This window comes from Mirounga leonina, unplaced genomic scaffold (assembly GCF_011800145.1).
Source record: "Mirounga leonina isolate KUSES-001 unplaced genomic scaffold, KU_Mleo_1.0 Mir_93, whole genome shotgun sequence".
Lineage (NCBI taxonomy): Eukaryota > Metazoa > Chordata > Mammalia > Carnivora > Phocidae > Mirounga > Mirounga leonina.
The window spans coordinates 29,735,003-29,754,151 of record NW_023270854.1 but is presented as its reverse complement, the minus strand read 5'-3'; the positions used below and the strand labels follow the sequence as shown (position 1 = coordinate 29,754,151).

At 36.1% G+C, this 19,149-nt stretch overlaps 1 protein-coding gene across 2 annotated transcripts in view; it reads right to left on the bottom strand.

The window, feature by feature from the left end:
- Positions 1–19,149, bottom strand: part of RIT2 (Ras like without CAAX 2) — a 391,381-nt gene that overhangs the window by 306,016 nt on the left and 66,216 nt on the right. For both annotated transcript variants that reach the window (XM_034995749.1, XM_034995748.1), the window contains exon 2: positions 2,436–2,492. In XM_034995749.1, the coding sequence (XP_034851640.1) occupies positions 2,436–2,492 (57 nt within the window). The remainder of the gene's footprint in view (positions 1–2,435; positions 2,493–19,149) is intronic.

Sequence of the window (19,149 nt, the reverse complement as noted above, 5' to 3'; positions counted from 1 at the left end):
ATTCCATAATTACTTTACTATGGAAAAATCAAACCATACCTAATGTTTAATTCTTAGAGATACTCATTTTAAAGATTAAATTAAAGCTTCAATTTATCCATATTTGGCACCTGATTAAATTAAATTAGGGAAGTTAATTTAATTTTTGAGTGAGGTCTTCTCATGAAAAAATAGAATCAATACCTTTCAATATCCCTTTCATAGGTATCGTCTATGGATTTGCAGATGCTAGACCCATTGGTTACTGACATTGAAAATGTTGTCAGTTAATAAGGAAAGCAATTACTCCTCTGGGTAGAACATTCATTGGTACCAGATGATATCCCTAATTCTTGCCAGTAATGAAGGGAATCTAAACTTTCAGAATTGATGTAGATTTGAAAGGAAAATAATTTTAAGATGAACATAAAGAAGGAAATAAAACTATGCAAATCCTTCAAATATTTCAGAGAAAAAGTCTTCAAAAACCTCAGTCAGTAGGATGACAAATCTGCACAGAATTGAAAAAATATTCATTTCTTATATAAATTGTGAAATAAGTATCCTTAATAGGCATATTCTTCTCTAATTTGTATGATTTTCAAAATGTAGTAATATGAATTTTCTCTTGAGGGGGTCATTAAATCAGCCAGACTGAGTTATAGTTACATAGCTTGAGCAGATGAAAAGTGAATTATTGAGACTTTTACCTTCCTCAAACAGGGTACCAATGGAAAATTATGAACCAATATTTTCATTAGAGAAGACAAGAAATGAAATGATGGAAAAATCGAATTGATAGTAATAAAGTGCTCTGTGTTTCCACTTTCAAACTTCTTCCTCTAAAGCTATTTTATTTATAGCCAGATAAAAGTAGGATTTTAGCTGTCTGTTAGTACAGAATGTCCAGTTAGCTTAATTTCAAATGATGGATGTACTTCATGGAAGTCTAAAGAAATCATCATCATATTCTTCTTATTTCTTCCTCTTGGATGAGCCATTTATAATTTATTCATATATATTGCCCTATTCAAGCCATTAGATGGGAAAGGTTGATGAGCAAAGGTAGCTTTTTCAAACACGGACCCTTATAAAGCTTAAACAATGATGAAAAGTAATGAACAACAGAGTGAATTTGTGATATCATAAATGATATATTGTACTGTTGAATTTTCCAACAAGATAAAAGATTCAGAGCTTTTGCCTAGAGATTTCTCCTCTTCTGTAATTCATAGTGGGTTATGCAAAGTCACCAGCATTCCAGAAGCAAGATATTTGGGAAATGGATTTAAATGATTGCTTCTAAAACTTTACAAAGTGATTATTTTCTCTTCAGAAACAAAACTCAACTTCTTGAGGAAGTGCTTTCTGATTAACAATGCATAAATTTCCTGCACTGAAATCTTACTAATTAGTTCAACTGATGAAGAAGTCTTGCTGAATTGTGGGATATTTAAAAATGAGTACATTTTACTCATTTCAGCGTAAGTATTCAGGCAAATATCCTATTCCATATAACATTTTATATACACAGTAGGACCTTGAATTAAAATTGCCTGATGAGCAAAATAAGAATTAGAGGATCATACCCATTGGAAGTGATGGTAGGAGATACTCAGACAAAGGAATAGAGGGTCAGGGATGAGGTGTATAGTCAAAATTGTTCACAGTCCGGGCAACCAGGCAACCATGAGGGGTCCAGAACTATGTGTTTCCCTCAATGCTAATTTGTTCCTAGACAAAGAGTGCTATAGCAGACTCTGGGAATTTCCAACTGATCCTTTAGAATAGCTCTTTGCAGGAGTAAAGCAATGTTAAAGACATCTTTTCTGCTTTGATAGAGGAAGAAAACTTGTTCCCAATTGCAGTGTTTTTTCATTAAGTATAATAAAAAGAAAATCATATAGGAAGAATGAAACATGGCTGAATTTTTGGCTCTAACAATATTTTGACTCTTTGAATCTCAGTTTCCTCATCTACCAGATGAGAATGGTGAACAAAGTTATATCTATATCTAAAGTCTTTTCCAGATGCACCATTAACATGGTTAACTAATTCTACAATAGAAGATCCAGACACTGGATCCAGACGCTAAGTGAACAAATGACCAAATAAGCATGCAATCACATCAGTTATATTATCCAGACCAGAGCTTTTCAAATGCAGGTAGATATCCATTAGTGGATCCTGAAATCAACTTAATGTATTCCAACCATCATTTATCAGGAAGAAATAGAGTAGAATGGAAAATATGAGAGTGCACAACAAGAAGTAAGGACAAATATTGTTTCTTGAAGCTTATATTATGGTGGCTTATATATTCTATATTTATTTGTATGTGTACTGGGTCATAGTAAAATATATTTCTTATTCTCCATAGACATCAACAGTATTTATCAGCCACTTATTTAGAGTGTCTTTATTTGGGCTAAAGGAGAAAAGAGGCTTATACTCACCAATAGTGGGGTCATGATAATCAGGGAACTGATGACTAATAAACTGCATTGTCATTGCTGAAAAAAAAATAAATTTAATTTAATAAAAATTCACTGATTCATCAATAAGTTATTCTTCAATGTAGTTCATCAGTCTCTCAATAAGATCTAGTGACTTATTTCTCTGAGGGACTAATTCAATTATGCAACATGAACCACCAAATGATAGAGAAAGTTCTAGAGGAGAAAAAGTGTTAACTAGAAAGAAAATAATGCCAGATACTTCTCTGGAATAAATATGTCAAAATTTTCAGTGTATTTTAATAAAAATTGCATTGTAGTAAAAATAAAGCTCTAGACATAATGAGAATATAAAGTAGCTGTAGGATCCTTCTTGGCTTGCTTTGGTGTAACAGTTGGTATAGGTTGGGAAGATCTTTCCACTAAAGGTCCTATATATATTCTGTGACTTACTTATCTTCCTCATCATTAAAATAAGGAGATAATCTCTGAGGTCTCTATTATTTATAAAGGTACATGATTATATGAGTTTTTATCCTTAGCTAGCTTTTTAGTTAAAATTATTTGTCACTTTTATTGTGCCTGATCCATGCTATTCAGGTCCTTTTATTAATTTTCATTACTTTTGGGGGTTATTTCTCCAAATTCTCCACATTCTTTTCAAATCAATAATTTTATAAAATATTTATAATGTTTCTGTTATAGTATCTTCATATAAATGTCCATTATTAGGAGACAAATGGAATGCTGAAGTAAAGCAACAAAACTTGGAAAAAGAATTTGTACATAGTAGTTCTCTTCCTTTTCTCCCTCCTTCTCTCTGTGCCTCTGTGTGTATGTGTGTGTGTGTGTGTGTGTGTGAGAGAGAGAGAGAGAGAGAGAGAGAGACAAAGACTCCCTGATCATACGTTAGCCTCCCCTGAGTCTTCCTCTCGACCAAACCCTGACCTAGGTCCCTGCCCTTGCTAGACCTGCATAGCCCAGTGGTAGCAAGAATCCTGCTAAGTCAGGTTGGTGAGAATCCACCCTTGGTAGCCGATCCCCTTGGCCTGCCTTTGGCAAGAATCCTTTTAAGTCTGACAAGAATTCCCTTACTCCTGATGGCTCCTGTTAGTAATTTTCCATCCCCCAATGCTCGTCCCCACTCCTTGCCTATAAATTCCCACTTCTCCTTGTAGTATTTACAGTTGAGTCCAGTTCTATAATGAATTCTCTTTTACCTTACTACAATAGTTCCTGAATAAAATCTATTTTTACCTTTTTACTGTCCAGCTCTGGCCTCCTTTAACAATGCATTCATGCTTCAGCAAATGTTTGAAACAGGGAAGACAGTTAAATTCAACAAACCTGTACAAGGCACTAGTCTAACCCTGCTGAGAAATGAAAAGAAACAGAACCTGACCCAGTGAAAAAGAATTTCTGTTTACACTTTGATAGTGTTTACTTCCTGTCTTTGCATTGACAAAGGAAGTCTCCATATGAAAGTATTACTCAATTTGACAGTTTAGGGCAAATTTTTGAAATGCAAATTAACATTTCTTACAGAGGGCTTTAGGAGTTAGAATATTTCAGGTAAACAAACTGAAAGCCACATGTTTATTAAGTAGATATCAAGGAGAATTGGAAAACGTTTTTCATGAGTTTTAAAAAGAGCATTCTCCTCTGTCTCTTACTGCCTGTCTGGTTTAGTTCCAGCTAGAGTACAGAGGTTGGAGGTCTGGCCTCCCTTTGAACACTTGTGTGGCTAGTCAGTCAACTAAATTTCAAAGACAGCTCAGACTTGGTAACTTTAGAACTAAAATGAGGAGATTCTCCACTCTACTCAAGGCAAAAAGATATGCACTATTCACTGTGTGACAAGAGCCTCATCATCCGTCTTATGATAATCAGTTATCTAGGCTAAAATCTTGAAGATGTCTTTGGATATTTCCCCTCTCATATCTTCCATCTAGTTTTCATGAATTTTCATTTTACCTCCAAAATATCTTTCAAGTATGTCTTAATTCTTTCTGATATTACTGTAGTTTGGAATCTTATATTTTAAATCCCTATTGCCATAGACTCAAAATTGATTTCTCCGTAGCTATTTCCTTTACTTCCCATTAACTTTCACAATGACACCACAGTCATATTTTTAAAAAATCTGGTTATTCATATGTCAGCAACTATTAGGATAAGGAGTAATGTGTCCTTCATGGGCCCATCATATCTCTTCAGGCTTGACTTCCACCACTGCCCAACTAGCTGCACTGTGTTCTCAGACTTATGGAAGGAAGGACTTTCCACCCATGAGCATGCCTTTATCCTGTGGCATAGCACAGCTTCAGCTTCTCCTTCGTTTTTATATCATACTAACAAAGGCTCTCCTTGACCAAACCTTCATCAGGCTCCTCTGAAGCCTCCTTCTAAACCAGGCCATGACCTTTGGGCATCCATGCTCATCTCTGCTTTGCCAAGTTTTAGCAGGAATCCTACTAAGTCCGTTTGGAGAGAATTCTCCAAGGTCACCCTTGATATCTGATCAAGTTCATCATCTCCAACCCCCATGATTACTTGGACTACCTTAGCAAGAATCCTATTAAGTTTATTCCACCAGAATCCTCCTTACCCTTTTAGTGATTTTCCATCCACTGACCCCCAACTTGCTCCTTGGCTATACATTTCCACTTGTCCCTGTATTTGGAATTGAGCCAAGTTCTGGACTGTGGGAGTTTTCTTTCCCCTACTGCAGTATTTCCTGAGTAAAATCTATTTTTACCATTTTACTACCCAGCTTTGCTTTTCTTTAACAATGCTAATAATATCTCCACTCAAATGTCATACTATTCCATCAACACATTTAAATTCTTCATCAACGAGGAGCCAGTACATGTGTATAACTAGGGGCTGGGTTAATTTCTATAAACCTAGGAAAGAATTCTGAGGGTGAAGAAGTTTGGAACAAATTTAAGGAAGAATATATAAGCATTTTAAGAACTGATAGATATATGTGATACAACACTTGAGAATCACAAAACCAGTATCAGAAATAAATGAATCAAAGATTTACTTCTTACACTTACATATATTTAGCATATATTTAGATGATGGAGTTTGTGCTTTCATGGAAACCTGCTGCTTATTGTATAATTGAAAAAGCCCTTCAATTCCCAAATCCTTTGACCTACCACTGAGACAGAACCAAAGAAGAGAGAGCCAGCTGAGCTTTGTTCCAGAACTTCAAAAGATAATTTTTAGAAAGTTTGATTTGTAAAAGTTTCTTTTGTGTTTTACAAAGTGGATGCCTGATGGGATATGTAAGAGCCAGTTCCCTTTGCGGAGATGATATGTAAAACAATTTTTGAAAAATCTCTCCTAAATACATGTCAAATTCAATGTTGGAGATAACTAATCTGCTAAATATCTATCGATTATACTGGGGACTAAATTTTATTTATTTTATGATATACAGATTTACTTCCTTAAAATCTGAGGATTCTACTTTGTTTTGTCAAAGAACCATTCTGTCAGAAACTCAGTAATAGCTCCCCCTTTCTCTGTGGAGGTTTATTGTATTGACTTTATAATATCTGAATTCATCAGTTTTTAAGTATCTAGTGAAAATGAAGGTCTATGTCTCCTTCCCAAAATACAAATTCTTATACACACTTGTACACAATATTGAGCAATATTGTCCTAGCAAATAACCATAAATGTCAATCAGTCTTTTGCTTAAAAAGAGGACAACCATAAAAACTATGATTTAAGAGCTTCTGAGAACCCCAAACTCAAATCTGCCTCTCCAGAATTCCTAATATTCAGCGTAGATATCCATATCTTACTCTGCATTTTTGTTTGTTTGTTTTTAAAATATTCCTTGATGAGTAGTATACAAAGTTCTTAAACTTGAGTGTGAACCAGCTTGATGGATCAGTTAACAAAATCCACCTGGCAATCATGAACCAATTATAGTCAGTATATTCAGGAAGACACAGGAAAGGAGGGCAAGATATTACTAGACATAAATTTCACAAATATTATCCTAGACTTATTCTGTCTGTGCCTTTCCTGTTCTGTAAAAAATAACAAGAGTCATTTTGGAAAATTTTGAAGAGGAGCAAGCTCACATTTTCCATACACTTTAGAAAAGCTGCTACATCAACAGATTCAGAACAATTTTCAGGGTTTAAATAAAAAATGTAGTCTTTCAATAATGAGAGAGGTTTGTTGGCTTTTTTTTGGGGGGGGGTTATGTAATGTATGTACGTATTTGAAATTGTTAAGGAATGTTCTACAAAGTACTGAAACTCTGGATGATATAAGGATGGGTCTATTTTATTCAGAGATTCACTCAGAGTCAAGATCCTTGCCAGTGCACATTTAGCAGTTCTTGTCTCAGAGACAGTATTACTGAACTCAGCAGTATGTGGATATTAGCCAGGAATAAGAATGCTGAGGAAGAAATGAGAAGGGATGATGGGAGTCAAGCAAGCACAAAAATTGGTTGGATCCCATTAGGTATCTTAGAACCCTTGATCCAAAGAGAATTATGTGTATGAATCAGGTAAATACTGATATTGGACTACAGAATCTCTGTATCAAAGGGAGCCATCAGGGTATTTATCATTTCTTTTTATGAAGGCTATTGATTTGTATATGCTAGTTTTAAACTCTCTACCTTCCTAAAGTATTTTATTATTTGAGCTATTTTTATCATGACATTTTAGGAGTTTCTATCATATCATCGACAAATAGAAACAGTTTCCAATTTTTGTTTCATAATTTATTTTGTTAATACTCACTGGTTAATTCATCCATCCACGATAGTATTAGATAACAGTGCAGACAGGGATCATCTTTGACTTTTTTCTTGATCTCAGTGGGAATAACTTTTATTTTTTATTTTTTTAAATTTTATTTTATTATGTTATGTTAGTCACCATACATTACACCACCAGTTTTCGATGCAGTGATCCATGATTCATTGTTTTTGTACAACCCCCAGTCCTCCATGCAGTACGTGTCCTCCTTAATACCCATCATTGGGCTAACCCATACCCCGACCCTCTACTCCTCTAAAACCCTCAGTTTGTTTCTCAGAGTCCATAGTCTCTCATGGTTCATCTCTCCTTCCGATTTCCCTCCCTTCATTTTTCCCTTCCTTCTCCCAATGTCCTCCATGCTATTCCTTATGTTCTACAAATAAGTGAAACCATATGATAATTGACTTTGTCTGCTTGACTTATTTCACTTAACATAATCTCCTCCAGTCCCATCCATGCTGATATAAAAGTTGGGTATTCATCCTTTCTGATGGCTGAGTAATATTCCATTATACATGGACCACATCTTCTTTATCCATTTATCTGTTAAAGGGCATCACAGCTCTTTCCACAGTTTGGCTATTGCGGACATTGCTGCTATGAACATTGGGGTGCATATGGCCCTTCTTTTCACTACATCTGTGTCTTTGGGGTAAATACACAGGAGTGCAATTGCTGGGTCATAGGGTAGCTCTATTTTTAAATTTTTGAGGAACCGCCACACTGTTTTCCAAAGTGGCTGTACCAACTTGCATTCCCACCAACAGTGTAAGAGGGTTCCGCTTTCTCCACAACTGCTCCAACATTTGTTGCTTCTTGCCTTGTCAATTTTTGTCATTCTAACTAGTGTAAGGTGGTATCTCAATGTGGTTTTGATTTGAATTTCCCTAATGGCTAATGATGAACATTTTTTCATGTGTCTGTTAGCCATTTGTATGTCTTCTTCAGAGAAGTGTCTGTTCATGTCTTCTGCCCATTTTTTGACTCGAGTTTTGTTTTTTGGGTGCTGAGTTTGAGAAGTTCTTTATAGATTTTGGATATCAGCCCTTTATCTGTAGTGTCATTTGCAAATATCTTCTCCCATTCCGTGGGTTGCCTCTTTGCTTCGTTGACTGTTTCCTTTGCTGTGCAGAAGCTTTTTATCTTGATGAAGTCCCAAAAGTTCATTTTTGCTTTTGTTTCACTAGCCTTTGAAGATGTGTCTTGAAATAAGTTGCTGTGGGCAATGTCAAAGATGTTACTGCCTATGTTCTCCTCTAGGATTTTGATGGATTCCTGTCTCACATTGAGGTCTTTCATCCATTTTGAGTTTATCTTTGTGTATGGTGTTAGAGAATGGTCAAGTTTCATTCTTCTGTATATAGCTGTCCAATTTTCCCAGCACCATTTATTGAAGAGACGGTCTTTTTTCCATTGCATATTTTTTCCTGCTTTGTCAAAGATTATTTGACCATAGAGTTGAGGGTCCATATCTGGACTCTCTATTCTGTTCCATTGGTCTATATGTCCGTTTTTGTGCCAGTACCATGCTGTCTTGGTGATCATGGCTTTGTAATCTAGCTTGAAATCAGGCAGCATGATGCCCCCAGCTTTGTTCTTCTTTTTCAACATTTCCTTGGCAATTCGGGGTCTTTTCTGATTCCATACAAATTTTAGGATTGTTTGTTCCAGCACTTTGAAAAATGTCATTGGAATTTTGATCAGGATGGCATTAAAGGTATAGATTGCTCTGGGTAGCATAGACATTTTAACAATGTTTATTCTTCTGATCCATGAGCATGGAATATTTTTCCATCTTTTTGTGTCTTCAATTTCTTTCATGAGTGTTCCGTAGTTTCTAGAGTATAGATCCTTTACCTCTTTGGTTAGGTTTATTCCAAGGTATCTTATGGTTTTTGGTGCTATTGTAAATGGAATCATTTCTCTAAATTCTTTTTCTACAGTTGCATTGTTAGTGTATGAGAAAGCAACTGATTTCTGTGCATTGATTTTATATCCTGCCACATTACCGAATTGCTCTATGAGTTCTAGTAATTTGGGGGTGGACTCTTTTGGATTTTCCACATAAAGTATCATGTCATCTGCGAAGAGAGAGAATTTGACTTCTTCTTTGCCAATTTGAATATCTTTTATTTCTTTTTGTTGTCTGATTGCTGTTGCTAGGACTTCTAGTACTATGTTGAACAATAGTGGTGACAGTGGGCATCCTTGACGTGTTCCTGATCTTAAGGGAAGGCTCTCAGCTTTTCCCCATTGAGGATGATATTTGCTGTGGGGTTTTCATAGATGGATTTTATGAACTTGAGGAATGTTCCCTCTAACCCTATACTCTGAAGAGTTTTAATCAGGAAAGGATGCTATATTTTGTCAAATGCTTTTTCTGCATCAATTGAGAGGACCATATGGTTCTTCTCTCTCCTCTTATTAATGTCCTATCACATTGATTGATTTGCAAATGTTGAACTACCCTTCCATCCCGGGGATAAATCCCACTTGTTAGTGGTGGATGATCCTTTTAATGTATTGTTGGATCCTATTAGCTAGGATTTTGTTAAGGATTTTGGAATCCATATTCATCAGGGATATCGGTCTGAAATTTTCCTTTTTGATGGGGTTTTTACCTGGTTTGGGGATTAAGGTAGTGTTGGCCTCATAGAATGAGTCTGGAAGCTTTCCTTCTGTTTCTATTTTTTGAAACAGTTTCAGGAGAATAGGTATTCTTTCTTCTTTGAATGTTTGGTATAATTCCCCAGGGAATCCATCAGGCCCTGGACTCTTGTTTTTCGGGAGGTTTTTGATCACTGCTTCAATCTCGTTACTGGTTATTGGCCTATTCATGTTGTCAGTTTCTTCCTGTTTCAGTCTTGGGAGTTTATAGGTTTCCAGGAAGACATCCATTTCTTCCAGGTTGCTCAGCTTATTGGCATATAGTTGTTGATAATGATTTCTAATAATTGTTCCTATTTCCTTGGTGTTAGTCATGATCTCTCCCCTTTCATTCATAATTTTATTGATATGGGTCCTTTCTCTTTTCTTTTGGATAAGTCTGGCTAGTGGTTTATTGATCTTATTAATTCTTTCAAAGAACCAGCTTCTAGCTTCGTTGATCTGATCTACTGTGTTTCTGCTTTCTAATTCATTGATCTCTGCTCTAATCTTAATTATTTCTTTTCTAATGTGTGGCTTAGGCATCGTTTGTTGCTTTTTCTCTAGTTCTTTAAGGTGTAGAGTTAGTTGGTGAATTTGAGATTTTTCTATTTTTTGAGTGAGGCTTCGATGGCTATGTATTTCCCCCTTAGGGCCGCCTTTGCGGCCCATAGGTTTTGGACCAATGTGTTTTCATTCTCATTGGTTTCCTTGAATTGCATAAGTTCTTCTTTGATTTCCTGGTTGACCCAAACATTCTTGAGTAGAGTGGTCTTTAGTTTCCAAGTGTTTGAATTTCTTCCAAATTTTTTCTTGTGATTGAGTTCCAGTTTTAAAGCATTATGGTCTGAGAATATGCAGGGAATAATCTCAATCTTCTGGTATCAGTTGAGACCTGATTTATGACCCAGTATGTGGTCTATTCTGGAGAAAGTTCCATGTGCACTCAAGAAGAATGAGTATTCTGTTGTTTAGGGTGGAGTGTTCTGTATATATCTATGAGGTCCATGTGATCCAGTGTGTCATTCAAAGCTCTTGTTTCTTTGTTGATTTTCTGCTTAGATGATCTGTCTATTGCTGAGAGTGGAGTATTGAGGTCTCCTACAATTAACATATTGTTATCAATATGACTCTTTATTTTGGTTAACAGTTGGCTTATGTAGATGGCTGCTCCCATGTTGGGGGCGTAGATATTTACAATTGTTAGATCTTCTTGTTGGATAGACACTTTAAGAAGGATATAGTGTCCTTCTGTGTCTCTAACTACACTCTTTAGTTTAAAATCTAATTTGTCTGTTGGCATGGAAGATGGATCTCCATTCCTTTACTTTCAGTCTGGATGTATCTTTAGGTTCAAAATGAGTCTCTTGTAGACAGCATATGGATGGGTCCTGTCTTTTTATCCAATCTGCAACCCTGTGCCGTTTTATGGGAGCATTTAGGCTGTTCATGTTGAGAGTGATTATTGAAAGATATGAATTTGTCATCATGTTGCCTGTGAAGACCTTGTTTTTATAGATTGTCCCTGTAAATTTCTTTTCTATATCACTCTTGGGGTATTTCTCCTTTTATAGAACCCCCCTTAATATTTCTGGCTGGGCTGGCTTAGTGGTCACATGTTCTTTCACTTTCTGCCAGTCTTGGAAGCTCTGCATCTCTCCATCCCTTCTAAATGACAGCCTTGCCGGATAAAGTATTCTTAGCTGCATGTTCTTCTCATTTAGTACCCTGAATATGTCTCGCTAGGCTTTTCTGGCTTGCCAGGTCTCTGTGGATAGGTCTGACGTTATTCTGATGTTCCTCCCTCTGTACATAAGGAATCTCTTCCCCTTAACTGCCCTTAAGATGGTTTCCTTGGTTCTAAGATTTGCAAGTTTTACTATTACATGCTGGGGTGTTGGCCTGTTTTCCTTGATCTTGGGAGGGGTCCTCTCTGCCTCTAGGACACAAATGTTTGTTTCATTCCCCAGATTAGGGAAGTTCTCAGCTACAATTTGCTCAAATATATCTTCTAGTCCTCTCTTTCTCTCTCCACTCCCTCAGGGATTCCAATAATTCTGACATTGGAACGTTTCATGGTGTCACTTATTCTCTGACTCTATTTTCATGGATTCTGAGTTTTCCCCTGGCCTCCTCTTTTCCCTTTTTATCTATTAAATTGTCTTCTAGGTCACTAATTTGTTCTTCTGCCTCACTAACCCTAGCTGTTAGATTATCTAGATTAGATTGGATCTCATTGATAGCATTTTTAAGTTCTGCCAATTCAGCTTTCATTTCTGTGCTTAGAGACTCTATGTTGCCATTAATTGATTTCTCCATTCTAGCTATTGTCTTCACAATTGCTAGCATGAATTCCATCTCCGACATCTTGGTTATATCTGAATCCATTTGTAAATCTGTGGCATAAATCATAATCTCTGAGTCTTTCCTATTGGGGGAGTTCCTCCTCCTAGTCATTCTGTTGAGGGGTAGTTGAGGGAATGTATAGAGTCCAAATTATTGACCACAACACAAGCAAGATGCACTTGTTTTCTAGGGACCTTAGGCTGCTGGCCTCTTGTTTTCCCAGCCTGTCTTCTGGGGCCTGCCACGCTGTTACTCAGGCAACCCTGTTTGGGCAGAGTTGCCCTGCCCCCCTGTGGCGGGGGATGGGCTCAGTGAAAACTGTTTTTTGGGGGGCTTTTGTTCTCTGGTGGCTTTCTCTGGTGGCATTCTGCATCTCTTCCGAGAGTCAGAGCAGAAGAGACCATTTCCAACCCTCTATTGCTGAGAGTGCTGAGATTCTCAGAGCAGAGAAATCACAGTCTGTTCTTCAGCGAGCTCTCCAGGCCACACTATCTCCGTTTCTGTCTGTCCTGCTATAAACTGCAGCATCCTGGGTTGTGCGCCCCTCAGGAGGGCTCCCAGTCCTCGCCTCCAGGTTGGGTACATCTCTGCCCTTTGTACTTCTAAAACCACCAGCTGCCCCCAGTTTGCTCCCGCTGCCTTGCCACTCTGGTTTCCGTCCAGGGGGCTGCCCTAAAGTCTTTTCCCCACCACTACCGGTCTGCGAGTCTGTGCCTCGGCCCCAGCACGGGAGGCTATCACTCACAAGCAGTGTAGGATCCCCACAGCCAGGCTCCATCATGCTGCCATTTATCCTCCGATACCTGCCTGTGGAATCATGGCTCCCCACTTTGTACCTCAAAACCAACTGCCTGTGATAGTCTGTTTGTAGAGATCCAGATCTATATTCTTACATCTCAGGCTGATTTCGTGGGTGTTCAGAGTGGTCTGGTAGCTATCCAGCTCAATTCCGGGGACCAGTTGGAATAGGGTCCCCTCCGTCATCTTTCCCCCCACCTTTAGGAATAACTTTTATTTTCACAGTAAGATACTGGCATTAGTATTGTGATATATTACATATTTCATCATATTATGGAAGTAGTCATTGATTTCTGGTTTTTTGAAATTAATAAGGAATCAGAGTTATATTTCTTCAAAGATTTTTTCAGTACAATGTAGATAATCATATGATTTTTCTCCTGAAGACCATTAATGTGGTAACATTTTGGGGGGATAACTTATTTTAATAGCCATCCAAATATTAAACCAACTTTGCATCCAGGACTGAAGTCTATTTGGTCATGATGTCTTATTTTTCTTAATGTGGTATTAGAGTCTACTAATAAGTTATTTAGGATTTTCAGGTTACTATCCATAAGTAATGTTTGTTTTCTTTGTTGGGTTATCTTTATCTGGATTAATATCAATCCTATGTTTCCAATATAAGATAATTTGGGAGATTCTCATTCATTTTCTATGCTCTGAAACACTTAATATAGCATTGGAATTGTATGGTTTTTAAAGGTTTAGTAGAATCTCCTGTGAAACCATCTGGGCCACCTGTCTTTCTAATACAGGTATTTCCTTTATAAACTTTCTGTATTTATTCTGTGCATATTTATCTGTTCAAGTTTTCTAACACTCCTGGGGACAGTTTTAGGAAACTGTATTATCCGAAGAACTTATCCATCTAGGTTTTCAGTCTTCCCAAAGAACTGTGCCTTCTGATGTTTTCAATTTCCTTTGTATAAGTAGCAATTTCCTCCTTATAATTTTTTGTTTGCTGTCTCCATTATTTATTTGCTTACATTAGCTATTAGTTTGTCTATTTTGTTGATTTTTTAAAAAAAAATTAATGTTTATTTCATTGTGATTATTATTAATAATAATAGCCACTGATTTTCTTTTATCTCCTTTGTTGCTTTTGTCTGTATTATTTCCCTGCTTGTGTTTCTTTGGTTTACTTTTTCTTGTTAACTCAGTTCACTTATTTTTATTTTTTTAATTTTGTTGGTAAAATTTTTGTAGATATGAATTATCCTTTGATCTCTACTTTCTATCCCCTATATAGTTTGATATTACTTTTAAGAAATTTATGATTTTATTTGTATTTTTCTTTTCACGTATGAGTCAATATGTAGAAAGCTCTTTTCAATTTCCAGCTGGAGGAGATATTTTGCTTATTTTATTTTTAATTTCAGTTTTACTGCCTTGTGATCAGGCACTATTATTTCTAATAATTCCACTTTATGTAACTTGCTGATAATTTTGGTGTCCTAATATGTAATTAATGTGTTTAGTAAATCAAAGTATACTGATAAGGTAGTATTTGATATTAGCAACAATAAGATTTACTTTATTATTTTTTAACTGTTTTATATTCTTATATTTTGTCCACTGCTCTGTCTTGTGTTGAGAATAGTGTATATGTTTACAAATTATAGATAATTGTCTTTTGGTGTATAAGTGTTGTTATCAGTAATATCTTTTTTGTGGTTTGTGGCTTTTATTTTTAAAAAGTGTGATTATTTTTGTCTTTTTTTGTCTGATACCAACATTGTAATCAGTGCTTTATTTTTAATTTGCTTAGTTTATCTTTGCCAAGGCTTTTGCTTTTAAATCGTTGTATTTTGGGTGGGTCTACTATATACTACATAGTATTGGATATTGTTTAAGAGCCAATTTGGAAATTGTTCTCTTTTAATAGGCAAGTTTAGTTTATTCATACTAACCTACTCTTATGTTCCTCCATGTCTTTGCATGGCTTGATAGCTCATTTCATTTTAGCACCAAGTAATATTCCATTGTCTGGATGTACCACAGTTTACTTATTTATTCACCTACTGAAGGACATCTTCATTGCTTCCAAATTTTGGCAATTATGAACAAAGCTACTATAAACATCATTTGCAGGTTTTTATGTGGCTATAAGTTTTCAGCACCTTTGGGTAGATACCAAGGAGTATGATTGCTAGACAAGTTTATATCAGATGTGTTTTAGTTTTCTAAGAAACTGCCATACTGTCTTCCAAAGTGTCTGTACTACTTTGCATTCCCACCAAAAATGAATGAAAGTTCATTTGTTTGAACTTTAGCTCCACATCTTTGGCAGCATTTGGTATCATCATTATTCTTGATTTTGACCATTCTAATTGGTGTCTAGTGGTGCTTTGTTTTTTCAATTCATAGTTCCCTGGTGACATACCATGTGGCACATCTTTTTATATGCTTATTTGCCATATATATTTGTTTCTTCAGCAAGGTATCTGTTAAGGTCTTTAGCCATTTTTAATCATGTTGTTCTTTTCGTATTGTTAAATTTTATGAGTTCTTTGTATATTTTGAATAACAGTCCTTTTTTAAAAGAGAGAGAGTACTCAAGTGGGGGGTGGGGGGGGGGACAGAAGGAGAGAGAAAGAGAATCTTAAGCAGGCTCCACACACAGTGCGTAGCCCCACACAGGGCTCAATCTCACGACCCTGAGATCATGACCTGAGCCAAAATTAAGAGTCAGATGTTTAACTGATTGAGTCACTTAGGTGCCCCTGAATAAGTCTTTTATTGCTGTGTCTTTTGGAAATAGTTTCTCCTAGTCTGTGACTTATCTTCTAATTCTCTTAATATCATCTTTGGGAGAGAAGTTTTTAATTTTAATAAAGTCCAGCTTATAATTTTTTCCATCGAGTATGCAAAGATATTGTTTCTCAGAAGACATTGCCATACCCAAGGTCCTCTGTTTTCTCTTATATTATCCTCTAGGAGTTTTATAAGTTTGCATTTTACATTTAGGTCTATGATTCATTTTGAGTTAATTTTTGACCTGTAAAAGGTCTATGTCAAGAATCACTTTTTTGCATGTGAATGTCCAGTTTTTTCCAGCACTATTTATTAAAGAGACTATCTTTGCTCTATTATATTGTCTTTACTCCTTTGTCAAAGATCAGTTTGTTATATTTATGGGGCTATGAGGCTGAGGTGTATGTCAGGAAGGAAAGGAAATGGATTTTGGTGAACACATAGTAGTCTCTAGTATATAGGGGAAAGGACCATCAGAAGGAAATGTGAAATATCAAATGAAGAAAAATAAAATATCACCCTTTTCACTCCCAAAAGAATAATCATTCCCTGAAAAAATAAGGTCTTAATGTTACTATTTTTCTTACTAATTTCCATGAGGGATGCTCTACATTTTTAAAAAAGCATCTTTATTTAAAGATGAACAGCTCAAGGAATTATTACCAAAAAACACACCTGTTTAAATTCTTACAAGTTGAAGCAATCTACATGGCAGGAATCTATGTATAATTTTGTAGATTTAAAAATAATTCTCTAGATAGGGGTATATTTGAAATGATGGGCAAAGTTTTTGTTGTTGTTGTTTTGTTTTGCTTTGTTTTTTCAGCTCAACTCTGTGGCCATAATGAAAAGTTTGGGACAGGAGATAGTGATGGGAAGTTTGTCACACTCATGCACATGAACACTTCTCCTTAAGTCAGTCTGTCTTTCACTGGCTTTATGAACACAAAGAAAGAGCAGAGTGCATACAGATAGAGAAGACATTTAAAGATCAGAAAAGTTGAGTCATCCATTGTAATCTTAGTTAAAGTAATTAGGGATAGAAATAAAGTATATTTGGTAGACTCATACTCTGTCTTTAAATTACTACAGTTAGTGGATGACCTTTGTTAGCAAACAAGATACTTCCCCTTCCCCGCCCCATTGAAATGGACATTTACTTAATATTAAACTGCAGATCAGGAAGTACCTGATGGATTTTGTATCAAAGACCCTTTTCCATTACTAGTGGCCATCCCATTAACGTATGTTATGTAAATGTAGCGCATGCCTGGACTTTATAAAATATTCATTAAATACATACAATAAATAATGGGCAATTGCATCTTCAATGTTTATACAAAAGTAGTGGTGAGAGATTAAATATAGTCATTTTTTTAAAAACAAACCCATTTTGATTAGACTCCTCTTTTCATGCATATGTTCTTTATTTAAATTTCCATTTTATTATTCAGATATTCCAATAATTTACTATTTCATTTTAAAGTTAAATTTAAATCAACTGCTTCTTGTTTTGCATAATTCAGTATTAAACCATCAAATTTACCTACATGAAAAATCTGACAATATTATATATCACCTTGCTTGGAATGTCAGTGGTATTTGCCCAGAGGCAGAGACTGAGAGTTGTGAAAAAGGAAGTTTATAGAAAGAAGGGAGTAATTTTCTACAAATTTTTCAAAAGATTAAAATATTGCATAAAATCACACTACTTTATTATTACTCTCCTCAGCTCCCTGACCCCCAAAGGAGTTTAATATTTATGAAAAGTACTGAACTGAAACTTTGGAGAGTGACATAATCTAATTACACAAAGATAGAGGTTGACAAGTCATTGCTTGCCCTTTGGGATATTCAGGCCTCTCAGAAGAGTGGGAAGGATGACGGGAATCTGGTCACTAAGACATACTTCCATTTGTCTCTTGGTCTGTTGTGGTACCTTGATATAATTACTTAAACTCTCTATGTCATTTTTCTTATCTGCAAAATGAGAGGAAGAAGAAAGGACAACTTTAAAATGCACCCAGATTAAGCATTCTGCAATACCTATTTTTCAAATTGTTCTCGCCACCATCCTTTGTCTTCATCCATTTAGGATCTCATTCTGTTATCTCTATTCTAATTCTGTCTTCTATCAAGTCATTCTTTTCCAGCCATACTGGCTTCTTGGGGGTTATTCAAACATTTCTAGCCATGACCCTTTCCAGGGAGGTCTTTGCTGGTGCTATTTCCTTTACTGAAATGATCTACACCCAGGTAACTGCTTGGTTTGGCTGTCTCGGATTATGATTCACATGTGACCTCTCTGGGAGGTGTTCTCTCACCAATGAATTTAAATCAAAACCCATTCCTCCTCACTAGAACTCCATAGGCTCCCTTCCTGATACTCACTCATTCATTTATTCTATTCAAAAATATTTATTATGTGTCAGACACTGCTTTATATAATGGGCCACACCCTGCCTTTAAGTGCTTCTGACACAGCATTGAGGAAAATGTGCTCCTGCCCTTTAGGGTCTTATATTCTAGCAGGTGGGGAAGCAGAGGGGGAGAGAAAAATAAAAATGGCACACATAAAAATGTATACATCAATAGTCTGTTAGATGGGGCGCCTGGGTGGCTCAGTCGTTAAGTGTCTGCCTTCGGCTCAGGTCATGATCCCAGGGTCCTGGGTTTGAGCCCTATATCAGGCTCCCTGCTTGGCAGGAAGCCTGCTTCTCCCTCTCCCACTCCCCCTGCTTGTGTTCCCTCTCTCCCTGTGTCTCTCTCTGTCAAATAAATAAAATCTTAAAAAAAAAAAATAGTGTGTTAGATGGTGACAACTAGTACTATAGAAAAAAGTAAAATTATTATAGGATCATTGCTAAAATATAAAGATATATTACATTAGGATGGGTTTCTGTGGGGAAAAATTTAATGTATATACAAGTTCCAGGAAGAATAGGAACAATGTCACAGTTCTCATTGCTAGAGAACTTGTTCACGTAGTTTTAAAAAAGAGAATATATCTTTTATGCCTCAATGGATATATTTATAAGAAATGTATCATTATTTAAAACATCATTATTTAAAATAAACTAAGAATTATATCCTTTAAAACAGTTTAAGTTTAGGATGAAATTTTTAGGTATCAATCTAAAAGTGTACAAGTTGAGGGCACATGGGTGGCTCAGTTGGTTAAGCATCCAACTCTTGATTTCTGCTCAGGTATAATCTCAGGATTATGAGATGGAACCCCATGTCCAGCTCTGCACTCAGTGGGGAGTCTGCTTGAGATTCTCTCCCTTTCCCTCTGTCCCTTCTCCAGCTCATGCACTCTAAATAAATAAATAAATAAATAAATAAATAAATAAATAAATAAATAA